Here is a 15,315-nt window from a genome sequence, read left to right as displayed (position 1 = left end):
GGAAGACAGCATACTAACAAGACATAATGTAGGACAGCATACTAACAAGACATCATGTAGGACAGTATACTAACAAGACATCATGGAGTACAGCACACTAACAAGACATGGAGGACAGCATACTAACAAGACATCATGGAGGACAGCATACTAACAAGACATAATGGAAGACAGCATACTAACAAGACATAATGGAAGACAGCATACTAACAAGACATAATGGAAGACAGCATACTAACAAGACATAATGTAGGACAGCATATTGACAAGACATAATGGAAGACAGCATACTAACAAGACATCATGTAGGACAGCATACTAATTAGATATCATGGAGGATAGTATACTAACTAGACATCATGGAGGACAGCATACTAACAAGACATCATGGAGGACAGCACACTAACAAGACATGGAGGACAGCATACTAACAAGACATCATGGAAGACAGCATACTAACAAGACATCATGGAGGACAGCACACTAACAAGACATCATACTAACAAGACATCATGGAGGACAGCATACTAACAAGACATGGAGGACAGCATACTAACAAGACATAATGGAAGACAGCATATTGACAAGACATAATGGAGGACAGCATATTGACAAGACATAATGGAAGACAGCATACTAACAAGACATCATGGAAGACAGCATACTAACAAGACATCATGGAGGACAGTATACTAACAAGACATCATGGAGGACAGCACACTAACAAGACATGGAGGACAGCATACTAACAAGACATCATGGAGGACAGCACACTAACAAGACATGGAGGACAGCATACTAACAAGACATCATGGAGGACAGTATACTAACAAGACATCATGGAGGACAGCACACTAACAAGACATGGAGGACAGCATACTAACAAGACATCATGGAAGACAGCATACTAACAAGACATCATGGAGGACAGCACACTAACAAGACATCATACTAACAAGACATGGAGGACAGCATACTAACAAGACATGGAGGACAGCATACTAACAAGACATAATGGAAGACAGCATACTAACAAGACATCATGGAGGACAGCATATTGACAAGACATAATGGAAGACAGCATACTAATAAGACATAATGGAGGACAGCATACTAACACGACATAATGGAAGACAGCATACTAACAAGACATAATGGAAGACAGCATACTAACAAGACATAATGGAGGACAGCATACTAACAAGACATAATGGAAGACAGCATACTAACAAGACATAATGGAGGACAGCATACTGACAAGACATAATGGAAGACAGTATACTAACAAGACATAATGGAGGACAGCATACTGACAAGACATCATGGAGGACTGCATACTAACAAGACATCATGTAGAACAGCATATTAACTAGACAGCATACTAGCTTTGACTAAGTCAAACTAGTCAAAGCGGAACTACTTTCGCTCATTGGTCGTTGCATCCCAGTCTTTTGACAGACGTTACAATACCTTTTTATGTTACGTAGTCTGTCAATGAGATATTACACCAATGGTCAAAGTGACCAACCACCCTTACCTGTGTCTCTGTTTTCTAGATTTCCAGCACAAGATCACGGTGCAGGCGTCACCCTCCATGGACAGTAGGAGTCTGAACACCAGCCCCCCCAGCAGCCCCACACTCATACCCCGCCTCCGGGCCATCCAGTGTAAGTACACCTCAGACAATCCAACATACTGCAACACGACAGACCTGGGTCAGATACATAAGTATCAAATCAAGTGTGTGCCCAAGTGTGCTGTGAAACAAAGCTTTGTACGTGTGCTTTATCATGGCATCTAGTGCCTTCAGAAAGTATTCATACCCCTTGATTTATTCCGCTTTTTGTTTTGTTACAGCCTGAATTCAAAAATGAATTAAATAGATTATTTTTCCCATCTACACACGATACCCTTCATGACAAAGTAAAAACATGTTTTTTTAAATGTTTGCAAATGTATTAAATTAAATACAGAAATATATAATTTACATAAGTATACACACCCTTGAGTCAATACATGTTAGAATCACCTGTGGCAGCAATTACAGCTGTGAGTCTTTCTGGGTAAGTTTCTAAGAGCTTTTGTACACCTGGATTGTACAATATTTGCACATTATTATTTTCAAAAGTTGGTTGTTGATCATAGCTAGACAGCCATCATCAAATCTTGCCATAGATTTTCAAGACGATTTTAAGTCAAAACTCTATCTAGGCCACTCAGGAACATTCAATGTCATCTTGGTAAGCAACATCTTGGTAAGCAAGGTGAAAGGTGAACTTGTCTTCCAGTGTCTGTTGGATATAGGGCTGTCCCCGTCCCCCAAAAAATATTGGTTGACCAAATGTTGTCTGTTCTTTCAACCAATTGATTGGTTTACATTTTTATACGTGTATTTTTCCATATATAGACACACCCTATGTGTTTTATTAAAATCAACTATAAGCATCGAGTTTGTCTGATGCTTTAAGCTTATATTTTGAGGCCTCACGAGGGCGCCATGCAGCTAGATAACCAGAAGAAAAAAAATTAACCTGACCCAACTATTCTCCAACCGTTCCTGCTTGCTTTCACAGATTCTGCCATTACTCTCCTGAAGTTGCCGGTAATAGGCTGCACGAGGAGTCGGCAACCTTTCTCATGTTGAATGTTGAATTTATCTTACCATTTCTACCGATATGCATACCAGTTATGGTTTTCATATGCACATTTTCGTGAAAGTTTCATTTTAATTTATAATAACGTCTTCATATTTCAAAATCATTGTCATGTGGTTAATCAAGATTCTATCCAAATTTAAATTAACATGATACAAACTTAAAAAGTAACTTCTATTGCCATTGCAAACTATGTAAAAGTAGCCTATATAAAGCCAACAAATAAAAACATTGCCGAGTGCAGGTAGAAAATATCCTGATAAAAATAAATATCCTATAAATCACTTTGGATACACATGGCCTGTCTGCAACGAACTTGAATAATTCTATCAACTATTAAATTGGATTCAGCCCTGAAGCTTGCACTAGCTAACTTGCAACATTGTATAAAATATTCTGGGCCCTAAGAGTTTCCCCAGGCCAGTGAGCTTGGGACAGACACAGCTGTAGGCTATTTCCGCAAGGGATAAGAAACAGGGCTTGACTTGGGCAGGAGCTCACCGGAGCTGAGTACCAGCACCTCTACTCCTTTAGCTCCTGTTCCTCTTTATAGAATATTAAATCCTGCACCTAAATAGAAACAGTACCAGCACCCAAAATGAGTACTGGAACCTAATTTCAGTCCAAGTCGAGCACTGTTAAGAAGTAATCACGTAGGCCTATTTTATGACGTTTCCACTGGCATTTTTTGCTTTCATGCTGAGTGGTTATCGAAAGTGAGAGAGCTGGAAAGATTTGTCAGGTAGCCTATAGGCCTACTTCTATGCGTGTGCGTCGTTACTCAACATTGACAGGAGTGCTCCAAACAAAAGACAATGACTAAATTGACAAAACAAACCAAAAACATGTTACTCACAAGTGTAGCATAGCTTCAATGTGTCCACTCAAACAATGAGAACAGGGAGACTGGAATAATAATATTGAATGCATTCAAATAAATGACCTTAACCAAAGTAACAAACATTGTAGATTAGAAATTATAGGAATGAACTGTAAATGTAATGCTGGTGATTTATGTAATGGGGAATTGATATACACTAACAATCAAATGCGAACAATTCACACAAAGAAGTTATGAAACTGAATGTGCACAAATCGGCAGGAGAGAGCGCATTCTGGAGAGAGAAGTGCATTGTGCATCTGGTCGCATGGTCAATCCGACGTCTGCATTGGCCATGCAGCATTTACAGTGATACGACCTCAGCAGAACTCAGGGCATTCATACTTCTTGCGCTTCACGGAGCAGTGCAGAGCTGTTGTCAAGGAAGTGAGTTTGTGTTTATACAAGATGTACTGCCCCCGCCTACCGTCAAGCAATCATGCGGAGTTATAAAGAGCCCTCGGCATTGTTGCAGCCTAACAACCAACCTTAGTTGGAAAGCAGACTGAACCAGGTTTCCTCTAGGATTTTCTCTGTGCTTAGCTCGATTATTTTTATTTTTATCCAAAAAAAGCATACCCTGTATTTTAAAAATATAATATAATATTGATTTATTATTGAAAGGTGGTGTGCTTTCTGGGGCCACGTAACTGCCGTAGCAGCATCCAAGTGGGTGCTTAATTTAGGTTGTAGCTAGCTATCTACTACGGAGACCAAACTTAATCTCAGTTCTACTACAGAAAAACCAGAGACATCTTGATGACAGCGCACAACCTGCCTACCTCCCTCCGATGACCACAGAAGCCATAAACGTTCTAATGACTGTCATGATGTTGTGGTGTTGTTTTTCTAAATTGGTTTTCTTTTTTTGTGATTTGAAACGCTTAGATATTCTTTGAAAAGTACTACATTAAGGCCTCCCGGGTGGCGCAGTGGTTAAGGGCGCTGTACTGCAACGCCAGCTGTGCCACCAGAGACTGGGTTCCCGCCCAGGCTCTGTCGTAACCGGCCGCATCCGGGAGGTCCGTGGGGCGACGCACAATTGGCCTAGCGTCGTCTGTGTTAGGGAGGGGTTGACCGGTAGGGATATCCTTGTCTCATCGCGCACCAGCGACTCCTGTGGCGGGCCGGTCGCAGTGCCCGCTAACCAAGGTTGCCAGGTGCACGGTGTTTCCTCCGACACATTGGTGCGGCTGGCATCCGGGTTGGATGCGCACTGTGTTAAGAAGCATGCGGCTTGGTTGGGTTGTATATCGGAAGACGCATGACTTTCAACCTTCGTCTCTCCCGAGCCCGTACGGGAGTTGTAGCGATGAGACAAGAAAGTAGCTACTAAACAATTGGATACCACGAAAATTGGGGAGAAAACGGGGTAAAATTTTTACAAAAATGTTTAAAAACGAAAAGTACTACATTAAATATATAAAGTATGTGCCACCCCTTCAAATGAGTGGATTTGACTATTTCAGCCACACCCGTTGCTGACAGGTGTATCAAATCGAGCACACAGCCATGCAATCTGCATAGACAAACATTGACAATAGAATGGCCTTACTGAAGAGCTCAGTGACTTTCAACATGGCACTGTCATAGGATGCCACCTTTCCAAGTGAGTTCGTCAAATTTCTGCCCGGCTAGAGCTGCCCCGGTCAACTGTAAGTGCTGTTATTGTGAAGTGGAAACGGCTAGGAGCAGCAACTGCTCAGCCGCGAAGTGTTAGGCCACACAAGCTGACAGAATGGGACCCCTGAAGCGCATAAACATTGTCTGTCCTTGGTTGCAACCCTCACTACCGAGTTCCTAACTGCGTCAGCACAAAAACTGTTAGTCGGGAGCTTCATGAAATGGCCGAGCAGCCGCACACAAGCCTAAGATCACCTTGCCCAAGCATCGGTTGGAGTGGTGTAAAGCTCGCCGCTATTGGACTCTGGAGCAGAGGAAATGCGTTCTCTGGAGGAATGAATTAATCCCGTTTCACCATTTAGCAGTCCGACGGATGATTCTGGGTTTGGCGGATGCCAGGAAAACCCTACCTGCCCCAATGCATAGTGTCAACCTTAAAGTTTGGTGGAGGAGGAATAATGATCTGGGGATGTTTTTCATGGTTCGGGCTAGGCCCCTTAGTTCCAGTGAAGGGAAATCTTAACGTCACAGCATGCAATGACATTCTAGACGATTCTGTGCTTCCAACTTTGTGGCAACAGTTTGGGGAAGACCTTTTCCTGTTTCAGCATGACATTGCCCCTGTGTACAAAGCAACGTCCATACAGAAATTGTTTGTAGAGATCTGTGTGGAAGAACTTGACTGGCCTGCACAGGGCCCTGACCTCAACCCCATTGAATACCTTTGGGATGAATTGGAACACCAACTGTGAGCCAGGCCTAATCACCCAACATCAGTGCCCGACCTCAGTAATGCTCTTGTGGCTGAATGGAAGCAAGTCCCCGCAGCAATGTTCAAGTGTAAAGCCTTCCCAGAAGAGTAGAGGCTGTTATAGCGGCAAAGGGAGGACCAAAGCCATATTAATGCCAATGATTTTGGAATGAGATGTTCATCGAGCAGGTGTCCACATACTTATATACACTACATAAAATAAGTATTATTATTTTTACCCATAACATGATGCAGCCACCACCATGATTGAAAATATGGAGAGTGGTACTAAGTGATGTGTTGGATTTGCCCCAAACATAACACTTTGTATTTAGGACATGAAGATAAATTCTTTGTCAAATAAAGCACATGTAGCAGTTTTACTTTAGCGTGTTATTGCAAACGGGATGCATGTTTTGGAATATTTGTATTATTTACAGGCTTTCTTCTTTTCACTCTGTCATTTAGGTTAGTATTGTGGAGTAACTACAATGTTGTTGATCCATCCTCGGTTTTCTCATGTCACAGCCATTTAAATCTGTAACTGTTTTATCACCATTGACCTTAAGTTGAAATCGCTGAGTGGTTTCCTTCCTCTCCGGCAACTGAGTAAGGAAGGACGCCTGTATTTTTGTAGTGACTGGGTATATTGATACGCCATCCAAAGTGTAGTTAATAACTTCACCATGCTCAAAGGAATATTCAATGTCTGTTTTTTTTATTTGTACCAATCTACCAATAGGTGCCCTTTGCGAGGCATTGGAAAACATCCCTGGTCGAATCTGTGTTTGAAATTCACTGCTCGACTGAGTGACCTTACAGATAATTTTGTGTGTGGGGTACAGAGATGACGTAGTCATTCAAAAATCAGGTTAAACACTATTATTGCACACAGAATGAGTCCAAGAAACTTATTTTGTGACTTTAAGCGCATTTTTACTCATGACCTAATTTAGGCTTGCCATAACAAAGAGGTTGAATACTTGCTTTACTCAAGACATTTCAGCTTAATTTTTTTTATTAGTTTGTAAACATTTCGAAAAGCATAATTCCACTTTCGGATTATTGTGTATTGTGTGTAGGCCAGTGACACAATCTTAATGTAATACATGTTATATTCAGACTGTTTCTCTGTATACATCAATGAGGTCGCTCTTGCTGCTGGTGAGTCTCTGATCCACCTCTACGCAGACGACACCATTCTGTATACTTCCGGCCCTTCTTTGGACACTGTGTTAACAACCCTCCAGGCAAGCTTCAATGCCATACAACTCTCCTTCCGTGGCCTCCAATTGCTCTTAAATACAAGTAAAACTAAATGCATGCTCTTCAACCGATCGCTACCTGCACCTACCCGCCTGTCCAACATCACTACTCTGGACGGCTCTGACTTAGAATACGTGGACAACTACAAATACTTAGGTGTCTGGTTAGACTGTAAACTCTCCTTCCAGACCCATATCAAACATCTCCAATCCAAAGTTAAATCTAGAATTGGCTTCCTATTTCGCAACAAAGCATCCTTCACTCATGCTGCCAAACATACCCTTGTAAAATTGACCATCCTACCAATCCTCGACTTTGGCGATGTCATTTACAAAATAGCCTCCAATACCCTACTCAACAAATTGGATGCAGTCTATCACAGTGCTATCCGTTTTGTCACCAAAGCCCCATATACTACCCACCATTGCGACCTGTACGCTCTCGTTGGCTGGCCCTCGCTTCATACTCGTCGCCAAACCCACTGGCTCCATGTCATCTACAAGACCCTGCTAGGTAAAGTCCCCCTTATCTCAGCTCGCTGGTCACCATAGCATCTCCCACCTGTAGCACACGCTCCAGCAGGTATATCTCTCTAGTCACCCCCAAAACCAATTCTTTCTTTGGCCGCCTCTCCTTCCAGTTCTCTGCTGCCAATGACTGGAACGAACTACAAAAATCTCTTAAATTGGAAACACTTATCTCCCTCACTAGCTTTAAGCACCAACTGTCAGAGCATCTTACAGATTACTGCACCTGTACATAGCCCACCTATAATTTAGCCCAAACAACTACCTCTTTCCCAACTGTATTTAATTTATTTATTTATTTTGCTCCTTTGCACCCCATTATTTTTATTTCTACTTTGCACATTCTTCCATTGCAATACTACCATTCCAGTGTTTTACTTGCTATATTGTATTTACTTTGCCACCATGGCCTTTTTTGCCTTTACCTCCCTTCTCACCTAATTTGCTCACATTGTATATAGACTTGTTTTTTTTACTGTATTATTGACTGTATGTTTGTTTTACTCCATGTGTAACTCTGTGTCGTTGTATGTGTCGAACTGCTTTGCTTTATCTTGGCCAGGTCGCAATTGTAAATGAGAACTTGTTCTCAACTTGCTTACCTGGTTAAATAAAGGTGAAATAAAAATAAATAAATAAATAAATAAAATTCAAGGGGTGTGAATACATTCTGAAGGCACTGTAGCTGTTATGACTGGGTAAGCTTCCCTCTCTAACCTCTGTTCTGGTTCTGCATGAATGTTTTCTCCCTCTAGTGTGCGCCCGAATTGACAGTATCCGAAGGGACAGTATGTATGTGTATCACCAAGATGTGGATATCACCAGCGAGTGCCAGCCCTATAATGGGGTTAGGAAGAAAGGCAAGCAACTGGCATTGTTGGAATGGGGCCGTTCTGTCTGCTGTGGGTGCACCGGTTAACGTGTTTCTCAACGGCTAGGGTTCTAACGGTTGCCTCTGCTTCTGGCTACTAAGACAATTTGATGGACTATCATCACCTCTGATTTCAGAAAATGTACTTGGGTTTATCCTCTGAAAAGCCCAGGATGTTTCAGGGTTTTTACTACTACTAATAATAATATAGGTTTGCTTTGAAATGAAGGACACGTTCGGATGCATCCGAGGTAATTTGTAACCTGTAATGTTTATCACCCGATCACAGGTGTTCTCTTCATTTGCAACCCAACGTGTTCTTGAAATGTTCACAGATCTATATACAGAGTATTTTTGATTTCCTAACCAGTGTTCAGCTGCAGTGATTATATGAATATTTCCCATTGCGGTTTGCGGTTGATGGTGGAGGTTATCTTCTCAAATAATCCAGTCCACTAAATTCTACTCAAGTGGGTGAAGACTAAAATATATTGGCAGCCTTGTACTTTTCTTAAATAATTCCCTATTTCTTCTAAAATAAGTTTAATTTAAAAAAAAGTATTTGTCACCACACCTTGTTATTGGATTTTCCACTTATTCTAGGAGAAATAGGGAATTATTTAAGAAAGTGCAAAGGTGCCAATATATTTGGCTGTAACTGTATCTGCTGTTGGCCTGGACACTCAGATTTGTCACTGGTGTATTGGACTACTCTGCCAGTTGTTGACTGATGTTCTCTCCTTTATCACAGTGACTCTGGACGAGAGCAACAGGACATGGGGACGAAGCACCATCTACAAGCCGGAGGAGTTTGATGACGTCAAGAAGGGGATTAAGAAGAAGGGGCGAACGTGGGGACCGAGCTCCGTTCAGACCAAGGAGCGGGGAAACTGTGCTGAAAGGTACAGGACATTAGTGTTTCTTTTCATCTCCGTTCAGTATTTCTTCTGTCATCTTCATGGTGTCTGTGTGGGTTGTGTTTTGAAACTGACTTGTCCTGGCAGAGTGAGGCCACTGTCTGATGGAAACAACCCCTGGTCCACCAGTCTGGGGAAGTCCGTTCCGTTGGCTGCGTTGTTTGCAGAGCAGCAAGGTGAGGGAAAATGTGTCTTCTAATATAATCAGATGGAACACAACAAGACCATTTCTTAGTCCCTGTCAACAGCCTGTCTCTGTCCTCGTCCTTCATGTTCAGGGACCAGTAAAGAAGAGATGTGCTCGCCAGATGGATCGGACAACACCAAACCAAAGCAACTGAAGTTCCCCAATCAGGTGTACATCGATCTACCTCTGTGGAAAGATGAGAAGCAGCAGGGGGACGAGGGGACGGCAGGAAGCTGCCCTGGGGAAAGCCTGGAGGACTCCAGTACCACCTCAGCCAGCTCCACCAGCACCACCCCCCAGCACACCCCCACCAACAGCCTGAAGAGGACCTCCGCTCGCCGCCGGACAGACACCGTACTCTACGGCTGTGCCTCTATGCTGGCCTCGGTAGCATTGGGCTATGACCTGCGTAACGTGCTCAATGCCCCACCGGCAGATGACCCTGAGCCTCAGCCCAGTATGGAGAAGAAAAAGAAAGAGGGTCTGTTCCAGCGCGCCACACGCTTCCCTGGTGGACGTTCTTCCCATAAGGAGGAGGCAGCCTCCCAAGGCCCCATCAACCTCATCTCCATGTCTTCCATCTCAGAGTATAACTCCACCAAGAGCCTCCTGCGGTCAGCCTCGGAGGGGCCAGAGCCCAGCCCTGTGAAGGAAGTGGCCCCTATCAGCCTGTCGCACCCCACGCCACAGCCCAGAAGTGGCTCCCAGCCCCAGATTCCAGAGGCGCCCGGCCGCAGGACTCTGGCCTCCCCCCCCCCCCAGTCTGCTGCCCCAGAGAAGACTCACAGTCAAAGCATGGGCTCTCACCTCCGGAGGAAGAAGTCGGCCATCGTTCAGGACAGTGAGTGAACGTGACATCAGGACCGTGGGTGACACAGGGAGACTGTATATATTTAATGCAGTAGTGTTTGATTGTGAGGTGACACCACTGTACAAATGATCCGTGAACAATGAAACAGTCTCTGTTTCTCCTTTCTGTCCCCAGCTAACGGTACATCTGGCTCTCTCACAACTTCATCGGGACTGTCTTCCACCATAACCTCTCAGAAGAAGAAGTCTGACAGGGAGGACACCCCTAAGAGAGCAGCCCGTGGGGAGACTGTCACCTCCAGGTCCCGGCCTTTGTCCCTCCGGGGCAAACCCCACTCCTGGGGTCTCCTGAGGGGCCGCAACAAAAGCTACTCCCTGGGCCACTATTCAGGAGAGAAGAGCGCCAGGAGCCTCAACATCGTCCTCTCTTCCGCCGAGGTCAAGATGGACTGCTCTCTGCTTGACATGGACACGGAGGGGCAGAAACGTGACTGCACCGTGCCCCTCTGCCGAATTCAGAGCGGCCCCAGTCGCTCCTCCGTCTTCGAACTAGAGAAAAAATTATTGTCATAGCAGAAATAAGCTGCCTTATTACCAGGATCCAATCTCTAAGTAACGTTTATGAGTTGGATCAACAAGTCTTATTTGACATTCCAGGGCATTCCACTGCCCTCCTGTGGTTTTTACCTGACTGTAGGCCACTGCTGCTGAACAGTTTATTTATTCTGTCATATTTTGATAGGTAATTTAATATTGGAAAAACGTGTTTCAATAGCATCAGGTTGATTGAACAACGAAGGAACACATTTAATTTTTTGTTGTTGCAGAAATGTTTACATTTTTGTGCGCACATACTGGTTAGGACCATGGCATCTTAAGTTACAAAATGATGCTTACGTTAAAATGTTAATTTGCTTTTGTCTGTGGATCTTTTATTCTCCGTTTTGATTTAATGCTGGTAATTATTTTGTATTGTATTGATTTTGTTTTTATATTGACAGATACAACAGTGTTTATTTTAGGATGAGTTCTGTCCAATGTCTGAGAGGTAATATTGAAGTCAACATGTGGCGCAACTGACAGATTTACAAATGTAGGATCTTAACTTGAGCCAGTTTGCTACAGCAGGAAAATAATCCTGCAGCAGGACAGTTCTTCTGCAACAGGGTGATCAAATTAAGATCCTACATCTGTAACAGTGCAACAAACAACACTGGAAAACCTAGTCTCAACTAGAGGTCGACCGATTATGATTTTTCAATACCGATACAGATTATTGGAGGACCAAAAAAGCCGATACCGATTAATCGGCCGATTGTTTTATTTTATTTGTAATGATGACAATTACAACAATACTGAATGAACACTTATTTTAACTTAATATAATACATCATTAAAATAAATTTAGCCTCAAGTAAATAAGGAAACATGTTCAATTTGGTTTAAATAATTTAAAAACAAAGTGTTGGAGAAGAAAGTAAAAGTGCAATATGTGCTATGTAAGAAAGCTAACGTTTCAGTTCTTGCTCAGAACATGAGAACATATGAAAGCTGGTGGTTCCTTTTAACATGAGTCTTTAATATTCCCAGGTAAGACGTTTTAGGTTGTAGTTATTATAGGAATTATTTAACTATTTCCCTCTATACCATTTGTATTTCATTAACCTTTGACTAGTTGATGTTCTTATAGGCACTTTAGTATTGCCAGTGAAACAGTATAGCTTCCGTCCCTCTAGTTAGCGCGCGCTAACAAGCTAGCCATTTCACTTCGGTTACACCAGCCTCATCTCGGGAGTTGATAGGCTTGAAGTCATAAACAGCGCAATGCTTGATGCACAACGAAGAGGTGCTGGCAAAACGCACGAAAGTGCTGTTTGAATGAATGTTTACGCGCCTGCTTCTGCCTACCACCGCTCAGTCAGATGCTTGTATGCTCAGTCTCATCAACCATGTGTAGTTAACTAGTGATTATGATTGATTGTTTTTTATAAGATAAGTTTAATGCTAGCTAGCAATTTACCTTGGTTTACTGCATTCGTCTAACAGGCAGTCTCCTTGTGGAGTGCAACGAGAGAGAGGCAGGTCGTTATTGCGTTGGACTAGTTAACTGTAAGGTTGCAAGATTGAATCCCCTGAGCTGACAAGGTGAAAATCTGTCGTAACAACGCAGTTATCCCACCATTCCTAGGCCGTCATTGAAAATAAGAATGTGTTCTTAACTGACTTGCCTAGTTAAATAAAGGTATACATATTTATTTATTTTTATCGGCAAATCGGGGCTCAAAAATACCCGATTGTTATGAAAACCTGAAATCGGCTCTAATTAATCGGCCATTCCGATTAATCGGTCGACCTCTAGTCTCAACACTAAACCAGGCCTGGTCAGCTTCTACTTTACCACTATACGACAAGCCTTACCAGCAGCTGGACCAGTACCAGTACTGTACATAAAGACTATTCTGCATTAATAGCTGCTATGGTTTATGTGGAATATGACCATTTGGCTCGAAATCAGTTCACATGGGGGTTAGTCTACCTAGGTTCCTGTGAAAACACTATTTTGAAGAACAAAGAGATGGGAATTAAATATATTTCAATACTTGTTTGAGTAACAGTTAAATGCTGTATTCCTTCCTTAGCAATCGTTTTCATATTAACATAAAAAGCTGACAGGAACTGTCTCTGATGCCACTAAACTACACACATTTTTATCATCTGAATATTCTGACCCCATTTAAGTACCATGCAAGTCATTAGTACCGAGCAACAAGTAAAACTGTCCATAAATATCCAATGTATTGTTGTTCGTCCCCGTTTACAAAGAATACCGAATGTTAAATGTCTGTTTTTGTAGTTCTGTTTAAATCGTGAGCACTTTCTCTTTATTTAAATCGACAGTCCTAACAGTACATCCCAGACAGCTGTTGAAGTCAGTACAACTGGAAGAATACCTTTTTTTAACACTGCCTTTGAGATCAAATCTCATCACTGTCTAAGCTGGAGTCCTTGCTATATCCTGACATGTTAAGCATTCCATTCATTCGTTTTTTTGTTGCCTTATCTTCCTTTTTATTAGCATTGTGTTAGCTCTGTGTGTGAGGAAACTGGTTCAAGTGATTGAGACGACAACATACAGTACATACTGATCAAACCTTTTTATTAGCATTGTGTTAGCTCTGTGTGTGAGGAAACTGGTTCAAGTGATTGAGACGACAACATACAGTACATACTGATCAAACCTTTTTATTAGCATTGTGTTAGCTCTGTGTGTGAGGAAACTGGTTCAAGTGATTGAGACGACAACATACAGTACATACTGATCACACCTTTTTATTAGCATTGTGTTAGCTCTGTGTGTGAGGAAACTGGTTCAAGTGATTGAGACGACAACATACAGTACATACTGATCAAACCTTTTATTAGCATTGTGTTAGCTCTGTGTGTGAGGAAACTGGTTCAAGTGATTGAGACGACAACATACAGTACATACTGATCAAACCTTTTTATTAGCATTGTGTTAGCTCTGTGTGTGAGGAAACTGGTTCAAGTGATTGAGACGACAACATACAGTACATACTGATCAAACCTTTTTATTAGCATTGTGTTAGCTCTGTGTGTGAGGAAACTGGTTCAAGTGATTGAGACGACAACATACAGTACATACTGATCACACCTTTTTATTAGCATTGTGTTAGCTCTGTGTGTGAGGAAACTGGTTCAAGTGATTGAGACGACAACATACAGTACATACTGATCAAACCTTTTTATTAGCATTGTGTTAGCTCTGTGTGTGAGGAAACTGGTTCAAGTGATTGAGACGACAACATACAGTACATACTGATCACACCTTTTTATTAGCATTGTGTTAGCTCTGTGTGTGAGGAAACTGGTTCAAGTGATTGAGACGACAACATACAGTACATACTGATCAAACCTTTTTATTAGCATTGTGTTAGCTCTGTGTGTGAGGAAACTGGTTCAAGTGATTGAGACGACAACATACAGTACATACTGATCAAACCTTTTTATTAGCATTGTGTTAGCTCTGTGTGTGAGGAAACTGGTTCAAGTGATTGAGACGACAACATACAGTACATACTGATCAAACCTTTTTATTAGCATTGTGTTAGCTCTGTGTGTGAGGAAACTGGTTCAAGTGATTGAGACGACAACATACAGTACATACTGATCAAACCTTTTTATTAGCATTGTGTTAGCTCTGTGTGTGAGGAAACTGGTTCAAGTGATTGAGACGACAACATACAGTACATACTGATCAAACCTTTTTATTAGCATTGTGTTAGCTCTGTGTGTGAGGAAACTGGTTCAAGTGATTGAGACGACAACATACAGTACATACTGATCAAACCTTTTTATTAGCATTGTGTTAGCTCTGTGTGTGAGGAAACTGGTTCAAGTGATTGAGACGACAACATACAGTACATACTGATCAAACCTTTTTATTAGCATTGTGTTAGCTCTGTGTGTGAGGAAACTGGTTCAAGTGATTGAGACGACAACATACAGTACATACTGATCACACCTTTTATTAGCATTGTGTTAGCTCTGTGTGTGAGGAAACTGGTTCAAGTGATTGAGACGACAACATACAGTACATACTGATCAAACCTTTTTATTAGCATTGTGTTAGCTCTGTGTGTGAGGAAACTGGTTCAAGTGATTGAGACGACAACATACAGTACATACTGATCAAACCTGTCTATCAGTGTTTTTGTTCGCACCACAGAATCCCAGCGTTGTTTTATCTTCATGTATCCCCATGTTAACAAATACGTCAGTTGACCTCAACCTTCTTACTGTTATACTCG

General features: G+C 42.1%; 1 protein-coding gene across 4 annotated transcripts in view; it reads left to right on the top strand.

The window, feature by feature from the left end:
* Window positions 1-13,902, top strand: part of LOC115121371 (mitogen-activated protein kinase kinase kinase 21-like) — a 31,848-nt gene extending 17,946 nt beyond the window's left edge. For 3 of the 4 annotated variants that reach the window (XM_029650443.2, XM_065012610.1, XM_065012609.1), the window contains exons 6-10: window positions 1,557-1,667; window positions 9,324-9,474; window positions 9,577-9,665; window positions 9,738-10,517; window positions 10,662-13,902. In XM_029650443.2, the coding sequence (XP_029506303.2) occupies window positions 1,557-1,667; window positions 9,324-9,474; window positions 9,577-9,665; window positions 9,738-10,517; window positions 10,662-11,059 (1,529 nt within the window). In that variant the 3' untranslated portion in view covers window positions 11,060-13,902. The remainder of the gene's footprint in view (window positions 1-1,556; window positions 1,668-9,323; window positions 9,475-9,576; window positions 9,666-9,737; window positions 10,518-10,661) is intronic. The other variant, XM_029650444.2, reaches the window with a different exon arrangement.
* Window positions 13,903-15,315: the final 1,413 nt, after the last annotated feature.

Source organism: Oncorhynchus nerka, linkage group LG28, assembly GCF_034236695.1.
Source record: "Oncorhynchus nerka isolate Pitt River linkage group LG28, Oner_Uvic_2.0, whole genome shotgun sequence".
NCBI lineage: Eukaryota > Metazoa > Chordata > Actinopteri > Salmoniformes > Salmonidae > Oncorhynchus > Oncorhynchus nerka.
This window is presented reverse-complemented; position numbering and strand designations above follow the sequence as displayed.